At 38.8% G+C, this 19,851-nt stretch overlaps 1 protein-coding gene across 1 annotated transcript; it reads right to left on the bottom strand.

Moving 5' to 3' along the window:
* Positions 1 to 226: 226 nt before the first annotated feature.
* Positions 227 to 19,052, bottom strand: pi15.S (peptidase inhibitor 15 S homeolog). The gene is given in 6 exon segments (NM_001096301.1): positions 227 to 440; positions 2,014 to 2,129; positions 2,228 to 2,360; positions 4,573 to 4,691; positions 18,277 to 18,594; positions 18,837 to 19,052. Coding segments are annotated over 5 exon segments (777 nt in total). The 5' UTR covers positions 18,550 to 18,594; positions 18,837 to 19,052; the 3' UTR covers positions 227 to 304.
* Positions 19,053 to 19,851: the final 799 nt, after the last annotated feature.

The raw sequence follows: 19,851 nt of genomic DNA, 5'->3' as shown, positions 1-19,851 counted from the left end.
ACCTCTAACCAATACATTCCTTATACAAAAGTGAAAAATTCTTCCCCTCTCTTTACCTCCCACAAATCATCATACTGTACATATAAAATTGTTTCAAAGGCAAACAGTAGCACCAATTATTAGCTAAATTTACCATCTTTTCCTCCGATTTCACAAAATAAATGTCGGTGGAGATAGGTTACAAATCTGGCTCTGTTTCTAATGTGCAAATATTTTACAAAGAATCTCAGCAGCCCATCATAATTTAATGTAAAACTGAGAAAAAGAAACTTGGATTGTCTTTTGTGAACAATTCAAAATGAGATCACTTAAACCAGTGCAAGTAGTTGGATGTTATTCCTGGAAAACATTGGTTGTCACTACAGGATCCTCCATAGCTTGGGGGGCAGGCTGAGCATGGAACGCCGATTGTGTAAGGTGCTTCTCCAATCCAGTTGCCCCTAAAATGCAGAATTATAAATAAAAAATTTTATCGGCAAAACAGTAATAATAATTCTTCCTTTTTATTATAGGAGAAATGCATGTAAATTCCTTGAAAAGGAATTTCAAGCCTCTTTGACAGTTATGTAAATGCAGAAAACAAAGTGCCCCTATTGTAAAATAGAAGAATATTAGACATCATATAAGATTCATTTCATAGATACAGTATAACAAAGCAAAAGGCAGCAAGCAGGTCAAGGGTTTTTATACACAAACTCTAATGGTACTTGTAATATTTTTATATTTTACAACTTGGTTTATTATACTCAGGGGGTTATTTATCTCAATATTTTCTGAAAAAAACAAATCCGTACAGGTCTTTTTGGCTTATTTATTAATACACTTTCCCAAACGTGAAAAACCAGATTTTCACGTTTTTTTCCGATTTTTCATCCGATTTTTTTTGGATTTTTCACTCAAATTTCTTATATTTTTTTGCTTGCAAACTCCGAAAACTCCAGGGTATTGCACGAAACCCAGGGCACATCAAAAATTCATTGGGACTTCTTCATTGACTTATATGCAACCTCGACAGGTCTGAGATGCTGGATTTTCTGATTCGGACTTTTCCATCCTCTGGGTTTAATAAATTCCAAAAAATTCATGATTTTTTAAAAGTCCGATTTTATAATAAAAATAATTCACAAATTTTTCATGATTTTTGCATTCAGAGTTTAGTAAATAACCCCCTTCGTTTCTAAGAATCATGGTATGCAACTTCATTAAGCAACAGCTTTAATCATATGTTTTACAGGTTACATGGCTTTTGTCTATTATCAACACATATAGAACCCGGGCCAGAAGCTACTCCAGAGCAACACGTTTCTCCTAAACCATAGAAACCACTGCTAAGAAAAGATGGACTTGTCCTTCTCAAGCCATGACAAATTAGGTCTAATCAATTAATGTGAATCAACTAGCAGTTATGAGATTTTCAACTGGACAAAAAGGTTGAACTTGATACAACTGTTTGCATCTCACTCCCATAATGGTTTACTAATGATAAAATCATTGATATTAAAATTGTCATTTTATAATGGATCTGATCAATCCTCAAGAAACTTTTGAAACTAATTTTTTAAATGATCTGTAAACACAAATATATTAGTCTAAGCCTAAGGAAAGGAAAATATAATTCTAAGTACCTTTCCAATAAACATTCAATCAGATATTTTCAGTGGTTTATGAAGATATTTAGTAAGGTATGAAAGTATTGAAATGATAGTCCGGCTGCCCTTGACCATTGTCTGTATTACTGAGTCTGACTTTTTAAAACAATGTAGAAGGGAAAGGTCTCATTTATAAAGCAACTGCACCATGCTTAATGCCAAATTCAGTAACAAATGGTCATGGGTTTTGCCCACTATGGAGCATTTTTTTCCAGAATTATAATTATGGACGCCTGCTAAGTAGTGCCCACCTAAACTTGAATACAAAACGCCTGTATGGACACCGTTTTTCATTATAAATCACTTGCCAGTTTCAATTCATGACCAGAAAAGAAGGGGAAAACAGAATTAAGAAAAGACTCACTTTGGAGAGTAGTTGCACACCAAATAGACAGCTCTTCTCCATACAGCCCCCCATACGTTTATGTTGTGGCATGTATGTATAGCACATCCTATTCTATTGGTTGTGGCCCAAACCATCTGGAAAACAGAAGATTTTAATAGTTATTTATCATCACATTTGCAGTAGGTTTACTCAACACCAATAGTTTAAACAAATGAATGTAAAAACATTGTACCTGTGTATAATGTGTACACATTGGCCCATAACATCGCAAAGGACACCGAGGGTTGCATTCTTGAGGATATGGAAAAGCATAATCTTTAACTTCATCATACCAGGGCTTCACCAGCTGAAGTATAGATTTATATCTAAAACAAGCCAAATTGATATTGGTTTAATATAGTTTCATAGCAAGCTTTTAGGGATAACAATTGGCGCATTTATTTGCAGTTGATAAATCATTTAACATATGGTTCCAAAACAAAGTTTAGGGGGCCCATTTACTTAGTTCGAGGGAAGGAATAGAGGGAAAATAGTTTGAATTTCGAATGGTCGAATATGGCTACTTCGACCATCGAATGGGCTACTTTGACCTTCGACTACGACCTACGACTTCGAATGGAACGATTCGAACAAAAAAATCGCTCGACCATAGTTGAAGTACTGTCTCTTTAAAAAATTCTTCGACCCCCTAGTTCGCCCCATAGGCTTCCTAACAATTTTCTGATCAAAGGAATATCCTTTCGAAATCATTCGATTCGAAGGATTTAATCGTTCGATCGAACGATTATTCCTTCGATCGTTCGATCGTAGGAATAGCGCTAAATCCTTCGAGTTCGATATTCAAAGTCGAAGGATTTTACTTCGACGGTCGAATATCGAGGGTTAATTAACCCTCGATATTCGACCCTAGGTAAATGTGCCCCTATATCACTTAAAACCCAGAGGAAATATATAATCGGTCTTATGAAAAGATAAAATGGAACTTGCTCCTGTCCGTATGGATCTTTGGTCAGGGCACTGCTTAGTGAATAGTACAAGCTGGCACACAAAGCGATTCAAACCGGGGTCAGACCCCTGGTGCGTTTATTGCGTCACAACATTTCGGGGACCTTCCCCCTTCATCGGGTCATCACCTGATGAAAGGGGAACTCCCCTGAAATGTTGTGACGCAATAAACGCACCAGGGGTCTAACACCTGTTTGAATCGCTTTGTGTGCCAGCTTGTACTATTCACTACTTAAGATTGGGAGTGCCGTCTCCCTAAATAGTTTGAGCACCAAACGGAACCTTTAATTGAAGGGCCTGAGTGTGCACGTGAATCTTTGTACTGCTTAGTGAATAACAAGGTTAAAGAAATAGGAAAATATTGGTGTATTAATTATTAGTCCATAATTTCGATAATATCTAGCACAGCAGCACACCCTAACTGACCTTCAAAGCTGTGCTGTCAGGTGCATCGCAGAAGAACAACTAGCATTGTCCCCCAAATCCCATAACTGACCTTCAGGATGAGCCCACCCTGCCACTGCTCTAAGCACCCACAAGAGGCCAGCCCCACAGTCTGGAAAACCCTGATAGAGATGGAAACTGTTCTGTGCATTTCAAATATCGTGCTGTCTGGGTCAAAAAATAACGTAGTGACGAGGACCACAGTTTTTCCTTTCAGGATACAGTTTTTCTCAAAAGATAAAAAGTTATGGTTTCCAAGGTTTTTTCTTTCCTAAGGAATTTTAGGTTACTGTTTTCCCAGAATAGTATTAGGAAAGGGGTTTACAAGCTTGTTCAGTGCACTTTAGAGATCTTGTGTAGACATGCATTTGCTCTAAAAAATAGCTGGGAGAGCCAGCCAGAGCCCTTGGTTTAAATCCACAATTTACCCTTATTTATAATTTAAAAAACCACGAAAAAATCGTATCGACAAAAAACGCCACTTTTTCGGAAAGTTTGTACAAAAAACATGATTTTTTTCGGATTGTCATGTGAAAAATTAGGATTTTTCGGATTTGACGTCAAAATGTCCGAACTTTTTGTGAAATCGGCGGAAAGGCCCAAAATGTTCTGATTTATCTTTCAAAACCCAGCACAGACAATATTATCTTTAAATTGCAAATAGGACCTCTGCCCTTGACTTCTACAGGTGCTCAACAGGTTGAAAAGATTATTTTCTCGAAAAGTCTAAGGGTTTTTTCACTAAAAATGAAATATTTTAAAGTTTTTAGCATTTGGACTTTAATAAATAACCCCCTAAATGTTGTTTGAATGTGACGCGTTATAGGCAACTTAATGCCTTTCTTATTATGACAAATTATTATGTCTTTCAATACACAGAACAATGCTATATTAAACTATATTTTCTCAAAGAGGTCTAAATATGGCATCTTCTAAACATTCAGAAGCCAATTATTTGGAAATGATGAGGTCATGCAAATAAGTCTCTGAAGCTCTTGAGCAGCTTTAGGAGTCATAAATACCACTGGACTGGTGCAATCAGGCAGCCGGCCTCCAGCTTGCAGTATTGACATACATATATACAGTATAGCAGGGAACAAGAACTTAACATTAGTTTGAAATATTTACCTTCCTGTTCTCACAGACAAGTTTTGACCAAGGAACTTCAATAAATAGGATGGGCCATGATCCCATATACAAGTAGCAGCCCAGGCTTCAGCCAATTTTGCCAAGTTGTCGTCCCAGACCTGGATGTAGGACAAACCATAGAATTATCATCAGTTTAAACAAATCAAAAAAGAAATATGTTACAGAAAACCAATAAATCATGTATTTTAAGACTGCGTTGTAAAACTGTGTTTCATGATTTGCAAATGTGTTTGTAACATCAAATGCAGTTCCTGGGTGTGCTATAATTCTTCTATAATTCTTCTACTGCCTGCCCTGACCTTCTTGCCTGAACATTTACCTTGATCTGTTTAACCCCTTGTGTACCACAAATTGGACTATTCCTGTCAGCCTACACTCCAGCTTCCTCCTTGGTCCTGACGCCAACCTTACAAGAGCCGTTAAACCCTGACACCAAAAACCAAAAGGAGCTCAAGCCCAAACTCTTTTTATGCACATCCCACTGAGATCAACAGATATGCAAATAGACAGGGACACGCCCAGGGTCAGACTGGGGGGCTTGGGGTCCACCGGGGCTACTGCTCCAGGGCCCCCCTCCGGCTCCAGCTGCCGCTCCCGGTATCCCGCCGGCCCACTCCAACACTGGAAGTGCCTGGAGATTTTCTTGTTCCCTTACCTCCCGGCCCATCTCTCCTCAGCTAATGGGGTGCAGGCGTGTGCTCCAGGGGACGTCGCGCGCATCATCCGTGCGCAAGTCGACCCAAGCGGCAGGTCACTCGCGGTTGACGCTGAGCATCATGATGTCCGTTTTCTTTGCGCATTTCGAACTTTGGCACCAATTCTCCTTTAAAAAGGCCATTTTCCATTTTAACAATTCCCAAGCTGTCTTCTGTTTACAGATTCTGCTGAAGTATTATATACTATTTGACTTTCCTGGTATGTAATTTCTGCCTGTTTTACTTTGATTCTTGCCGCCTGCCTCCACCCATTTGCCTGTTTTGTGACTACGATTTGCCTGATCCTTGCCGGTACCTTTTTACAAACTCTGTTACTACCAAAAGCGAATATTCCTTGTTGGTTCCGCACCAGAAATCCCGGGGCCCTTAAAGGGCGTCGGTGAACACCGGAATCTCTTGTGCATCTGAGTGTACCCGCTGCCTTCAAGGTTCCAGATTGACGAGTATGTTATAGAAGTGTTGGTGCAAAATATAGTTCTATACCCCCAACACATCACCAAAATTTCTGCCTCTATAAATATATATATGACCCCTAAATATTTGATAAAATGCATTAACATACAATACTGTATTGTATGTCTTCAAAAAACTTTTTTCAGTAAAATGTATTCCACTGGCAGTCTCCCATATGGAATTTATTTTACATGCAGTCATAGATACACTGTGTAATTTAAGGTTCCATCCATTTACAAAAGCATTCATTTCCACAGGCTGCAATGTATTTAAACAATGGTTAATAAAATATTTGAATGGATAAATAAATACCTCTAAATAACCCACAAACACCTCACAGAGGAGCTGGGATGCGTCCAACAGACCAAGCTTTTGGATTATTTAAGATCCAGAAATTCAATGTAAACCGATGCAGATGCCAAGCTTTGTGTTGTGCTAAAGACATACAGTATACTGTATTACTTAATGTATAACTTACTATAGTAGGTGATCTATAAATGAATAATGATTTCTGTATTCATATACGCAGATCTTCTTTACTTAAAATAAAATAGGGTTTCAGTCATAGGTCCAATTTAGCTAGTGTTTTAGTCAAGGGAAACAAAAATTCATAACCACTCCACACCATGAAACCTCAGTAAGAAAACATTCCATAAAAAAAGTGATTTATAAAGTGACTGTTTTATTGGAAAGAAGGCATTAATTATTGTCTGAATAATGGCTGGTTAAAAGTTATGACAAGGCCTGTAATAAAATGTACCGTAAATGAACAACTGAGTCTGAAATACAGGGCAATAGAGGTATCCAGAAAGGAAATAATCTTAGGACTATTGCATATGTATTCTCAAAAGATTGTCCCCTTATTGCCTAAAATCAGTCTTCAGTATGCTCTTTAGTAGCGGACTGCTACATGGTCTATATTTTAATGTTTTTTTTGGTACAAATACTAATTGACACCTATAGAATTAATGGGGGAAGTATAAGCGTAAAAAGGAAGGGTAAATCGTAAAGGGTATCAATCTTAAATGTGAACCAAGAGCACCGGATCATCTCAACAACCTGATACCCTTTCTGCTATACACTATGGGGCAAATTTACTAAAGGGCGAAGTGACTAACGCTGGTGAAAATTCCCCAGCGTGATGTCATTGCAGTACTTCGCCGATTTACTAACAGGCACAGGTGTAACTTCGATAGCGAAAAAGACTGACGCTGTCGTTCATTCGCACTCAATCGCCAGAAGAAGTTACGCTCTGGCGAATGGACGTAACTGAGCAAATTCACTAAGATGCGGATTTTTGTGAACGTTACCTCTTGCGCCAGACTTGCCTTCACCACCTAAGACCAGGCAAAGTGCAATAGAGTAGATAGGCCTTCTCAAAATTTTGTTGAAAATTCCCAAAAAACGCTGGTCTTTCCTTTTTTCAGGGTTATAGGCTGCAAAAGAGTGTAAAAATATTTTGGGGTAACCAGCTTCCCCCCTAACATATGGCACATAAACTATACACTGGGCTCATGTGTAGGGCAATATAACAACTCTATTTTATTAAGCTTCCCTGGCCTTGTGTAATGTAATATATTTGCTGCAACATATACGTCCATTCAAATTTAACTTCCCGCCGTATTCAAATTAGTCAATGCTAGCAAAACTTCGCTCTGCTTGCCGAATTAACGCTAGCTCAACTTTGCCAGCTTTCGGCACCCTGGACACAACTTGGCATGTTAGTGAATTAGCATTGTCTGAGCGAATTTTAGCCTGGCAAAGTATTGCACTGCCTGCGAAGCCGTCGCTGGCGAATTTTCACCACTTAGTAAATTTGCCCTGATACCTTAACATCTGGGAGGTGACTTGAAACTGCAATATTTACTCTCCAAACTCCCCCTAATTCAATTTCTTGCACCCCCTTTTGACCAGGATTAGTAAGTATAAGAAGAATTTCACTGGCACACAGGAGTTGCAGTAGCAGGGCAAGCCCTTGCAATTTTATTATGCAGTAGTGCAACGTTTCGGGGTCACGCCCCTTTGTCAAGCATTGATGCTTGACAAAGGGGCGTGACCCCGAAACGTTGCACTACTGCATAATAAAATTGCAAGGGCTTGCCCTGCTACTGCAACTCCTGTGTGCCAGTGAAATTCTTCTTACCCTTGTTGTGAGGTGGCCGATTCCTCTATCACTGGGCACCAGGATAAGAACCTTTGGGAGTGTGTGGTGTGCGGCTTCTCCAAAGTTCACGAGGATTAGTAAGTCCCTTGTTGACAGGGCTCCCTCCTTCCATGGTTGAATATTGGTGCTTGGACATCATTTTGCCATTGCTTCTATGTCTTGTCTTTTATCATCATCATCATCATCTATTTATATAGGGCAGACAAGTTCTTGCTATTACCTTTAAATTGTTTCCATGATTTTGCCTCTGTATTTTCTATTGATCCTTCACACAGATACTGCTCCTCATGTATGCCAGCCTTGACCATCACTAGTGTTACTGTCTACCACCATGAGTTGGTAAGCCAATTACTATGTGTTTACTACTGCTTCAGATCACATATCTCTCACCATCTACTATTCGGTCTACAACTGATAATGTTCTCTGTGGGGAGCTGTAGGGAATGCATTTAGCATCCAAGTAGGGTCCAAGTTCTTAGTTCTTACACTTGTTATTTGGCAGTCTGAATGTCATTTTACCCTTTGGAATACCACTAGAAATAGAATTTTGTCAAATGCTGAATGAAAGAAACTTACAAAGAAATTACACAGTATGATAAACCTAGTGAAAGATCCTATTGAATTAAGCCAGGGACTAAGAAGATCTGTAACACTGATCTTGATTGCATCAACCAATACAATTCATGTTTTGTATTCTACAGATTTTCTTCTGCAATCCCATCTAATCAGTTCCATGTTAGAAAATCCATTTTAGCTGTCCGAGAAAAAAAGCAAGTTTTTATTAACATTAGCCCTGCCAATGTTAATAAAAGATCATGTTGTTCTATTTATATGTAACCGTGTTTATTATTATTTATTCTGTTACAGTCTACTAATACAGACTCTTATTTGACCAGCTGATTATGTGCATGTTAGTTTTTCAAATGTCAGCATGCTGAAATCATTAGAACTGTCAGCGACTAAAAAACGTTATATTTGTCACAATTCATACTAAATTACCCAAGGCTCTGTTAATCCCCTGTAATTACATATCTCTCAGCCATGGGCCTACATAGAGTTTTTTTTTTGCAACTAATTAGTGCCCCCTTCTGAGAATAAATGAATGACTCTTCATGAGTTCCCAATTGTATCTCTGACTCGGATACCTGCCTCAGTGAGGCTTAGTAATGAGTAAACAGATGAAAGGCTACATGATTTTCTAACCACTCCCACATCTACAAACTTCATTAACCACAAAACGTATAAGGTTTTTTAAAGGGTACAACTGGAAATGCTTCATCAATGTTACAAAGTAATTAAGTCGATACGTTTTTCAATGTACAGTATGCTGCTTGGTCTAGAGCTGTCTAAGAACTAGACAGCTGTCTTCCCCTGGAACTAAATATTAAAAAATGGGGTGCTCTAAATGTTATTTTTAACGTAACCACTTTATTTAAAAAAATATTTAAGAACTTAAAGAGTTGCTAGGGCTCCTTTACCAAGGGTGCATAGTGCACTCCAACCTGTGTTCCCCCTTCCCCATACATACAGGACTGTCTGTGTTTGGCAGCACTTTAATCGGGGGAGACAGGGAGGGGCGGCATATGTTCCTCACCCATTCTCTAACTTGCTTGTCACTCAAATGCACAGGTTTCTGGAGGGTGCAAAGGAGCCCTGTACTGAGCACTTGACAAGGTAATTAAAGGGCTGCTTGTACCCACTACAGTTGCCATATTTTTAATCAGGCACAAGGCATAACTCTAATTTTTGAATGAGCACTTAAGGGCTAGATTTTGCGCCATTAATACTCTAGCACTGGGGTTTTATTAAATGACCACTACTAAGTTATTAAACATAGTGACTAACCTCCCAGCACAAATGGTTTCTGATGTTTAATGCTCATACGTTCTTCATCAGGAGATCAAATCACACATTGGACCATTATATGGGATATCATTCAAGGTACATTCAAACTGCTGAAATATACAATATCTTGTTTTATGTAACAATCTATATTCAGGCTGGGATAATTTGTTCAAGTCAAGAAAAGACAAGGCTAAATACATAATTTGCATTCCATTCCTGCCAATAACACTGATGGCAGGAATGGAATGTGAGGATGTTGCCATCTGAAGAGGAGGAAACTGAAACTATGTCTTAGAAGGCATCATTTAGTGTGTGCTCCTTCATAAGTGAAAAGCCAGCTAGAGTAAGAGGAGTAAGAAATGAGTCAGTGGTAGAGGTTTTAGAAAAACTTTAGATAACTGATAATAATGAACCTGTGTCAGGAGTGTGGCTGGTAGGTAGGAGCCTATGTGCTATGTAAGCCATGTTATACATGCTGTTGGCATCATGAAAAGTAGTAGTCATGTTATTGTGAAACAATATGATTTAATGAATGAAAATAAACAACTGATATGTTGTAATGCAGAGGCAAGTTTGACACCAAACCAGAGGTTAAGGTAGGTGGCAACCAATAACAAATACTTTGGCAGGCAAGGGGTCAGGGCAGGCTGCAAACCAGAGTCAGTCTGTGGAGCAGACCAAGGTCAAACCAGGAAATAAGTCAATGAAGGACAAGGATACAAGCTGGGCAGGAACTAGAGAAGGGGTGGGATCATAGAGCAAAGTTAAATAATGCAACAAAGAGACAGGAAGAAGAGAGAGGAGGAAACAGGATAACAGAGGAAATCTATGCTATGTGGATTTTTGGCAACAATGGACTCCAAAAGCCTCCAGCAGGGAGAAGTACAAGCAAACTGCATAAACCACAGCACAGACCAGTTTTGAATGACCACAAGTGCTGACAACCTGTATAAGTGAGTATATTTCAGAAAATAATGAAATATTTTCGGATTTTGATAAATATCCCCTCTATGTATATGGAACCAAGGAGAAATAGACCAGAGTTATTGCAAAATATGCTCCACAAAACCTTCATGCTCAAAATGTGTCCTGCAATATTTTATAGTAACACAAAAGGAGAAGCTGGAGCAATTCACCAAGTTTTTGACATCTACTCATTATGGAATATTTTTTGGTAATAAATGTTCTCCTTAAAATTAGTACTGTAACTATTTGAAAAAATTAATACTGAAACTCATTTGATTTTCTTTTAGCAACATCATTAAAATTCCAAGTTAATTACTCAGTATTTTGTATTGTATTTTGTTATTATGTGTGGGACATTAGTGACATCATTTACGTATATGCACAATATAATGTAGCTTCTCTCTCTGAAATGTTATTCTGCAGCTCACAGTTCTGAGCATTTCAGGTGTTATCCGTTGCACAGTGATAGTCTTTTGGCACATAGATATCATCTTACATCTTTAGGTCTTGTCTTTATGTACACCATGATGTCTTTTGGACATGCCATTACATTCACTGCCATAAATATGTCTTGATGCAAGCTTTCCGCCTTGAAACTTTGCAAATTACGTATATAGTTGAACCAGCCCAGGTCCGGACTGAGAATTAAAATAGGCCCTGGCATTTCAAGTACACAGAGGCCCAATCAGCCCACAAAGAGGCCCAAACAGCACCCACCAGCCCACTAAATACTGACTTTCTATGGGACCTTATAGCAGCCCCTCTGGCATTTGCCAGAACCCACAGATTACCAGTCCGGGCCTGAACCAGCCTGACCTTAAACTTATCTGTTGACTTTGACCTGTTCTCACTGAAAGTACAATGCCTTTCCTTGACTACTAATTAGTCTCCAATGCTGAAAAAACTCTGCCTTCTCCAACTTGGCCTACTTCTAGTCTAGTCTATCTGATTGCTTATACTGTATAAGCAGTTCTTGGCTTGAATCTAACAATGTAAGTCCAAAATGAGAATAGCTTATAGCAAAATACAGTGTCCAGTCTGCATGGAGTGAACAATCTGGTATTTTAGAGGATCTTTTCCTAGTGAACAGCGAGTTACCACCATGTGAAAATCCTACTCTCTCACACACTCACCGGCTGCTCATTTCCTTAACACACCCCTGGATGTCTAACCCTCACCTCTGGTTGATTAACTCTGCGGTGTCTCTTAAAGAAATGACTCTTAAAGGGATAGCTCAAACCTAAACAAGGGGGATATATACTGTATCTACCATCCAGGCTATATCCCCTCCAACTTGTACAGTTCCCAAGTTTATAAAAAGTCTGTGATTCCTTTGTTTAGGGTTCTTACTCTATGTAAGGTCAGAATCCACTGAGCTTGTGTCAAATAATATTTATCTTTTTGCCTCAACTGATCTCTGGTCATTGAAATTCTGTGACACTATCCATCTGTCATCCCTTCTATCATTCGCTTTTGGTCTCTTCTGACCATAAAACTTTTCCCAAATTGCAACTGGGCACTCATACTTTCTATGCCTATGACTAAGTGTTTGTAACACGAAATGCGTAAGGCTGTATATGTGGACATAATAAACTTTTTCTACGTGATTTTATCTGCCTGGTGGAAGAATGCCTTTATTCTGAGTTCCAAACTTTAGACATACCTTCTCCAGTAATGGTTTCTTTGTATCACACTCTCATACAGCCCTGTGTTATGCAGTGTTGGGACACCTTTACACTAGTCCTCAACTACTGACCCTTATAGGCACTTCAAAGTGATTGTTGGTCGCTGTCAGGAGCATTTCCGTCTCCAGCGGCGTTCAGATCAAGATGGCAGCGCCCATGTTCCATGTGGACAGACGCCGGCGTGATGACGTCACGCGCCCGAAGCAAACTTTGAAATAAAAGGACTTCCCGAATTCCTGGCTTCCTAACCCTTGGCTTGACCCTAATTCTGATTTCTGCTGCCTGCCTTTATGAACATTTGCCTGAACTTGACTACATTTACACCTGAAACCTTTCTGGATACCGCAAACTTGAACTTTGACCCTAAGCTTCCTCCTTGGTCCTGACTACTCCCGCTGGGAGCCGATAGGTCCCCTGACAGTTGCTTTCTCTATGGCAGATGGTAAGGGCAGGACTGCCTTGTGCCACCACCACTGCACTCTGTACTTCGTCAACAACAATTTTGTTGTCATCACAAGGTACAGAGAGCAGCCAGACCCTGCACAAAATATCTCTTTGAATGAACACTTATGGGGTCTATATAAATGACACTTGGTGTCATAATAATATAACCTATTTTGAGCTCCAGTACTCCAGTGAAATAAAAATAATCTAAGGGAACCACATTTCAGTGTTTTCCAGTAAAATAGGAGAACTGTCCAAGTGTCCAAATACCTAGGCAGTGTATATTGTGTCTAATTTGAACACCATCTTAATCTTCATAAAGTCTCTTTCATTTCTTTTTGACGAATACAACAAAAATATACAATTCATTATTTAGCACACCTGCACTTAATCAATTGGTGATTAACTGCAATATAAAGACAGACTCCAGAATCTATAGCAAATAAAAAGCCAACATATCTTCCTCCTTGTTAACATCTGGTTGCACATACTTTAGAAGTACTTGGTTCAGCTGGTGAGCATCCAAGTCTATTTGTTCAGAGACTGTTTTTTACAGAATTGTCAGTGACTGTGTGCGTCATGAGAAAATAACTAATTGGTATCCTAGACCCATTAGCTTTATTTCTTTGACCCTTGCCCCTTCATTTCCAAATATTTCAAAGCTTGCTAAGGGAAAAAGTGGGAAAGACAAGTGTGCTGTTGAATCACAACAGTAAACCATGTGCATTGTGCGCACTAGGATGGCGGTCGGCTGTTTCTGTAACCTGTTTGCCAGCTGTTGTCCGGGTCTACTCCTAATACTTAAAACATTGTAAAGATGTCAAGAGAATATTTAAAATATTTCTAGACAGGTAAGAATGTTGCTGCTCTCAGGACAGCATGTGTGTGTGAATATGGAGAGTTCTTTCTTCCTACGACATACTTTCTTTTTGATTTTAAGCTGCTAAAGTGGGCCAGGACACCGAAAACAGTGATGTTTGGAAAATGTTTTCTCTCTGCCAACAAAAACAGTTTAAGTCACTGTACACAAAACAGTCTAACCAATTCATTAGTAGAATAAACTACCTCTGAGCTTCAGTACATGGTTGTGACTATACACGTGTGTGTGTAGGAAACTTACTCAGTACTGACATATTACCCATACAATTAATTACATTACAGTTAAACCCCTTTAAAGGGCATGTAAAGTCTAAAATAGAATAAGGCTAGAAATGCTGCATCTTGTATACTAAATATAAACATTAACTTACTGCACCACAAGCCTAATCAAACAAATGATTTATGCTTTCAAAGTTGGCCACAGGGGGTCACCATCTTGTAACTTTGTTAAACATCTTTGCAAGACTAAGACTGTGCACATGCTCAGTGTGGTCTGGGCTGCTTAGCGATCATCATAAACAAAGCTGATTGAGTTCTGCATGGCTGGGAAGTAAGGCTCCCCCTGCTGTTCATAAGTATGATTGTTTCCCTGCTCAGCAGTTAGGGACCATCTGACAATTCCTATCCACAGCAGTAAATTAAGGGAGAATTTCACTGCATACAGTCAGGTTTCTTATAAAAACGGTACACATTTTTTTATTAAAGTATATTGGAGATAGGTTTTTTTTTCATTAAAGAAAGTAAAAATGGGATTTTATTTTTTTGTCTTTACATGCCCTTTAAGGGTTAGTGCTCATTGTATTTGTATGATTTGAAGTTCCAGAGCTATTTTCCATTAGAATTGGTTCTACTCTTTGGTATGTGGAAATGAAAGGGTCAATACAATATGCCATTTTTTTTTGGTTCTTAGCATTTTTTTGTTTTTTTTTTTGGTTCTTAGCATTTCTAAATATTCACAAATAAATGTCCCATAAAGTAACAATGACAGTTTTTCACAGCATAACATTTGATATTCCAAGTGGTGCATTGTGCCGGGAGTCATTTCAGAAGCAGACACATATTATTGGGGGGGGGGGGGAATTCACAAAAGTGCTGATAAAAGATAAAATAATAGTGGAGATGGATTTGTTGGATTTCCCGTCATATTCACAAACTTCTTTTTCCATTTCTGTGAATTTGTCTATTAGGGTAAGGGCACACGGGCAAACGGGCACACTCGCGGCGCTTCATTTTGCCGAAGTTGCCCGAGGTTGCATCTTCAAGCAACTTTGGAGAACGAAGTGCCGCGAGTGCCATCCCGCTGGCGATTTTTCATTATAGCTGGCGAGAAGGTAGGGAAAGGCAGTTCAGGTAGATTAGTCGCCTCGAAGAAGAGGCCATTTTTCACCGGGGCGACTAATTTGCCCTTGTGTCCTTACCCTTATAAAGTGGTGTAAATGTAATCTCCATATTCAAAGAACAGAAATTTGCCAAAATACTCGGCCGCCATTTTTCATTTTTGTAGTGAAAGAAAGGTATTTTACAGACACTTTTGTCAATATACTGTTAAACAGAGAAGAAAACCCTCATTTTTAACTACATAATATCCTGACATTTTTAAAATGGAGTAAAGCTCAGTGTACGTCTTCCCTCTGCCCTCGGCTCTGCATTGTTTTACCCAATCTCCAGTTATCCCTATATTACATGCAATATGGAGGACTTATTAGCATGTTCATGTGGGTTAGCAGCTTATTGTCAGGGTTCAAGGCCTGTTTTCTGTATCGCCAGATATGAATAATAACAGGTATAAGTCTAAGGAATAGCTATAAGGTATAATGTATAAAGTATAGGTATAAGTTATAAGTTAAGTCGTTTATTGCCAACATAAAATAGGTGACACAGACATGATTTTTTTATCTCACATTTGCACTATTTTGCTATTTTTTGCTTAGTTCATGAGGCCATGTTAGCATTTTGAGATGGAAGTCACATTGGCAAAATCTAAAAACTGTCTGCTTTACTCCAAAAAAATGCTTCCTCCACTTTTGTGAATTCCACCCCCCCCCAAAAAAAAAAAGTTTGCTTTCCAAGAAACAGACCCAGAATACTGCTGTCTCAATGAAAACTGAATTACTGGGCAGAGAACAAAAAATCAATAAGAGACTGAAAGGAAGGACTACACTGATCATATGATTAAGATTCAGTGAGTCTCCATTTATTGAATTGCTCCTATTTTTTCAGATCTGGTAACCTTTGGATGGAATCGAAAGTTCATTCGAAACACAGGCTTCCCCCAACGGGCTTGTGCTGCATATGAACTTTGGGTTAGACTTCATGTAGTTGTACCCTGCTATCTGAACCACATGTGTTTGTAAATCAGTGGTGGTCTAGTCTTTTTCAGATGACAAAATGGTGACAATAGAATATCCAAACAGAAGGCATGCAATGATCATAAGATACTTTGTAAGTCAAAGTTGGTCTTGTCTTTTTCCTGTCAAAAAAGGGGACAATTCAAGAATATCCAGATAGAAGGACCATACTGATCATTTAATTCAGATGCAGCCAACTTCCATTTATTATATCACTTACACCTGGTAACCTTTAGATCGAATCAGGTGTCTCTTCAAAACACAGGCTTCTCCCAACAGGCATGTGCTACATGTTGGGTTGGACTTCATATAATTGCTATTGTGGGTACAAACTGGAAGATGTTTCAAGATACTCTGTAAGTCACACGTCAGTCTAGTCTTGTTCTCATTTATAATTCTACAGCTTACAAGAACTGAGCAAAGGAGAGAAATACTAAATATATGGTTATTTCATTTACAAGATGTATTTAAGGGCTCTTACACACGGGCAGTTTTACCTGCCCTCCACTGCATTGTGCTTTCTTCCGTTCAGCTGCAGGGGAAATTTTTGAGTGACCAATGATATTGACAATTCTTCCAGGCAATTGCCAAACAACTATGGCACTCAGGGGCATTTCAAGCTCATTATTTTTTGCAGCTCTATGGGCAGGGGAACGATATGCTCAAAATTGCTCCCACACCATGAAATGCAATCACCTGACCATGAAGATCCACTTTCTGGAGAGGCAGGCTTTGTTACTTTCAAACATACCAGTTACACGTTCTTCCCAGAAATAATTGCTTAAAGGGATGCTGTCATCGGAAAACATGTTTTTTTTCAAAACGCATCAGTTAATAGTGCTACTCCAGCAGACTTCTGCACTGAAATCCATTTCTCAAAAGAGCAAACAGATTTTTTTATATTCAATTTTGAAATCTGACATGGGGCTAGACATTTAGTCAATTTCCCAGCTGCCCCTGGTCATGTGACTTGTGCCTGCACTTTAGGAGAGAAATGCTTTCTGGCAGGCTGCTGTTTTTCCTTCTCAATGTAACTGAATGTGTCTCAGTGAGACATGGGTTTTTACTATTGAGTGTTGTTCTTAGATCTACCAGGCAGCTGTTATCTTGTGTTAGGGAGCTGCTATCTGGTTACCTTCCCATTGTTCTTTTGTTAGACTGCTGGGGGGAAAAGGTAGGGGGGTGATATCACTCTAACTTGCAGTACAGCAGTAGAGTGATTGAAGTTTATCAGAGCACAAGTCACATGACTTGGGGCAGCTGGGAAATTGACAATATGTCTAGCCCCATGTCAGATTTCAAAATTGAATATAAAAAAATCTGTTTGCTCTTTTGAGAAATGGATTTCAGTGCAGAATTCTGCTGGAGCAGCACTATTAACTGATTCCATCTTCAGGAAGGGATGGGTTGAACATTGTGTACCACCCTTGCAAATAACACCCTTTGGACATGCCCAGAATCTCATGCTTTCATTGTCCATGTAGGTGTATAATGACTACCTCTCTCTTTTCAATCCAACTGAATTTCTACCAATTTTTGTTTTTAACCAGTTCCTGTGGCTTCCATTATAATTCAGTACAGTTTATTGAGCAAGTTGGAGGATCGTTGGAGACCAAACTGGGTCACATGAGCAATATAAACAGGAATGAAATGCTCAATAAGAATGTCACTATTGATTCAGGACAGCAGACTGGCAATTACCAAAATGCCACTTATAATCATTACTAATATAGTTGGTTCTGCAGGAAGTAGACTTTGTTCCCAAGCAGCAGAATATGTTTTTTTGTGACTCATTTACACAACAAGTAAGGGTGGGCAAATGTTCTTATGGTAATACTATGGTAATACTATGAAATCAGGAATTGTATGTACTTTGGTGTAAAACATAATACCTGTTTGTACTTCTAATAACTATTAGGGTGAAATGACATCATAAACCACCTGCACTTGATGTCCATTCTCCTCTTGTATTTCATACCGGTTAAGTCAAGACTATTGTAATAATTATTCGACTGTAAAATTGTAAGATAAAGGGAATATCCTAAAATATGCCGTGACTACAGTAGATGAATACAGTATTACCACTGGAAGTTTAATAGCATCTCTTTAAAGTCAACATTTAAATATTAATTGTTACAAAACTCTCATTTCTAGCAAAGAAATTGATAGTTTAGTTTGCTTACCATGTATTCCATGTTGGCGGCAGGGGGGAAGACTTTGCCTCTAACTTGATTATGGTATTCAACGATTTCGATCATGTCATTCTGAGAGATGTAGCGCTTCCTTCTGGCCTTGGGAGCTTTGACAGGGTCCAGCCGAGCACTCAGATCTGGCTTTATGATGGTGTAATTGCTGGCTGCGATTGCTAAGTCTGAGGACTTAGGTAATACTAAACCACATGTTTCGCACAGAAGGGAAAGCAGGAAAGCAGCACTGATTGAAATCATTTCTATCATAGCTTAAAAGCGAGCTGTCAGCCTTGAGAATACAGTGCCTGGAATCTGCAAATATAAATGATATCAATTCAATTTCCATGCACTGAGACAACACGTGGAAAAGAAATCAGAATTTCCCAAATTCCAGCTGGTGCTATGACTGGATCTCAATAAAATCACAATAAAATTATATATATATGAGATGCAAATACTATAAGAGACTATAAAATGACATTGGAATAGATCTCACAATGCTTTAAAGGACGCCAGTTTAAGTATTAAGAAATGAGTTTGACTATTTGACTTACCTTTCAAATGCTAAAGCTGCGGCACAAGCTCCAGCTGGTTAACTCTGGGAGATTTATGTTATGAACTGCTTAGCCTTGTAACCGGACAATATATCCTATCATGAAGTCGGGGAAAGAAAATAAAAAAAGGAGGGTGGGGGTTTAAAAAACAAAAAAAGGAAAGCCTGCTTGCTAGAGAGCTTTGGCTGCTGGAAGGCTTTCTAGATAACAGCTTTTACACATTACTGCCTGATTCCTGGAGAAAGAGCAGTCTTTTTAACGGTCCCCTGAAAGCCAAACTTGTGGACAAGGAGGAGTTAGATAACAAATGCACCGATTGGATGGCATCATTTCAGATGAGAAGAGTTGCACATAATAATCCACAGCAAATTGTAGAAAGAATATCACCTGCCTTAAAATGTCTTTTGATATAATGCAGTTTGTTAGGCTGGTTCATTCTATGGCAATATGTCAAACCACTCATTAACCATATCTAGCTGATTAACAATACAGGTAAGGGACCTGTTATCCAGAATCCCTGGGACCTGGATTTTTCTGGACAATGGATCTTGGAGTTGGATCTTCCTACCTTAAGTCTACTTGAAAATCATTTAAAGGAATTGTTCAGTGTAAAAATAAAAACTGGGTAAATAGATAGGCTGTGCAAAATAAAAAATGTTTCGAATATAGTTAGTTAGTCAAAAATGTAACGTATAAAGGCTGGAGTGATTTGATGTATAACCCAGAACCCAACTTCCTGCTTTTCAGCTCTCTTGATTTACACTGACTGGTTACCCTGGCTACCAGGCAGTAACCAATCAGAGACTTGAGGGGGGGCTACATGGGTCATATCTGTTGCTTTTGAATCTGAGCTGAATGCTGAGGATCAATTACAAACTCACTGAACAGAAATGTACCATGTGGCCCCCCTTCAAGTCGCTGACTAACTCAGAGTTAGAGAGCTGAAAAGCAGGAAGTTGGATTCTGGCTGTTTTATTAGACATCTGTTCACTCCAGCCTTTATATATTACATTTT

Source organism: Xenopus laevis, chromosome 6S (genome assembly GCF_017654675.1).
Source record: "Xenopus laevis strain J_2021 chromosome 6S, Xenopus_laevis_v10.1, whole genome shotgun sequence".
NCBI classification, from domain to species: domain Eukaryota; kingdom Metazoa; phylum Chordata; class Amphibia; order Anura; family Pipidae; genus Xenopus; species Xenopus laevis.
This window is presented reverse-complemented; position numbering and strand designations above follow the sequence as displayed.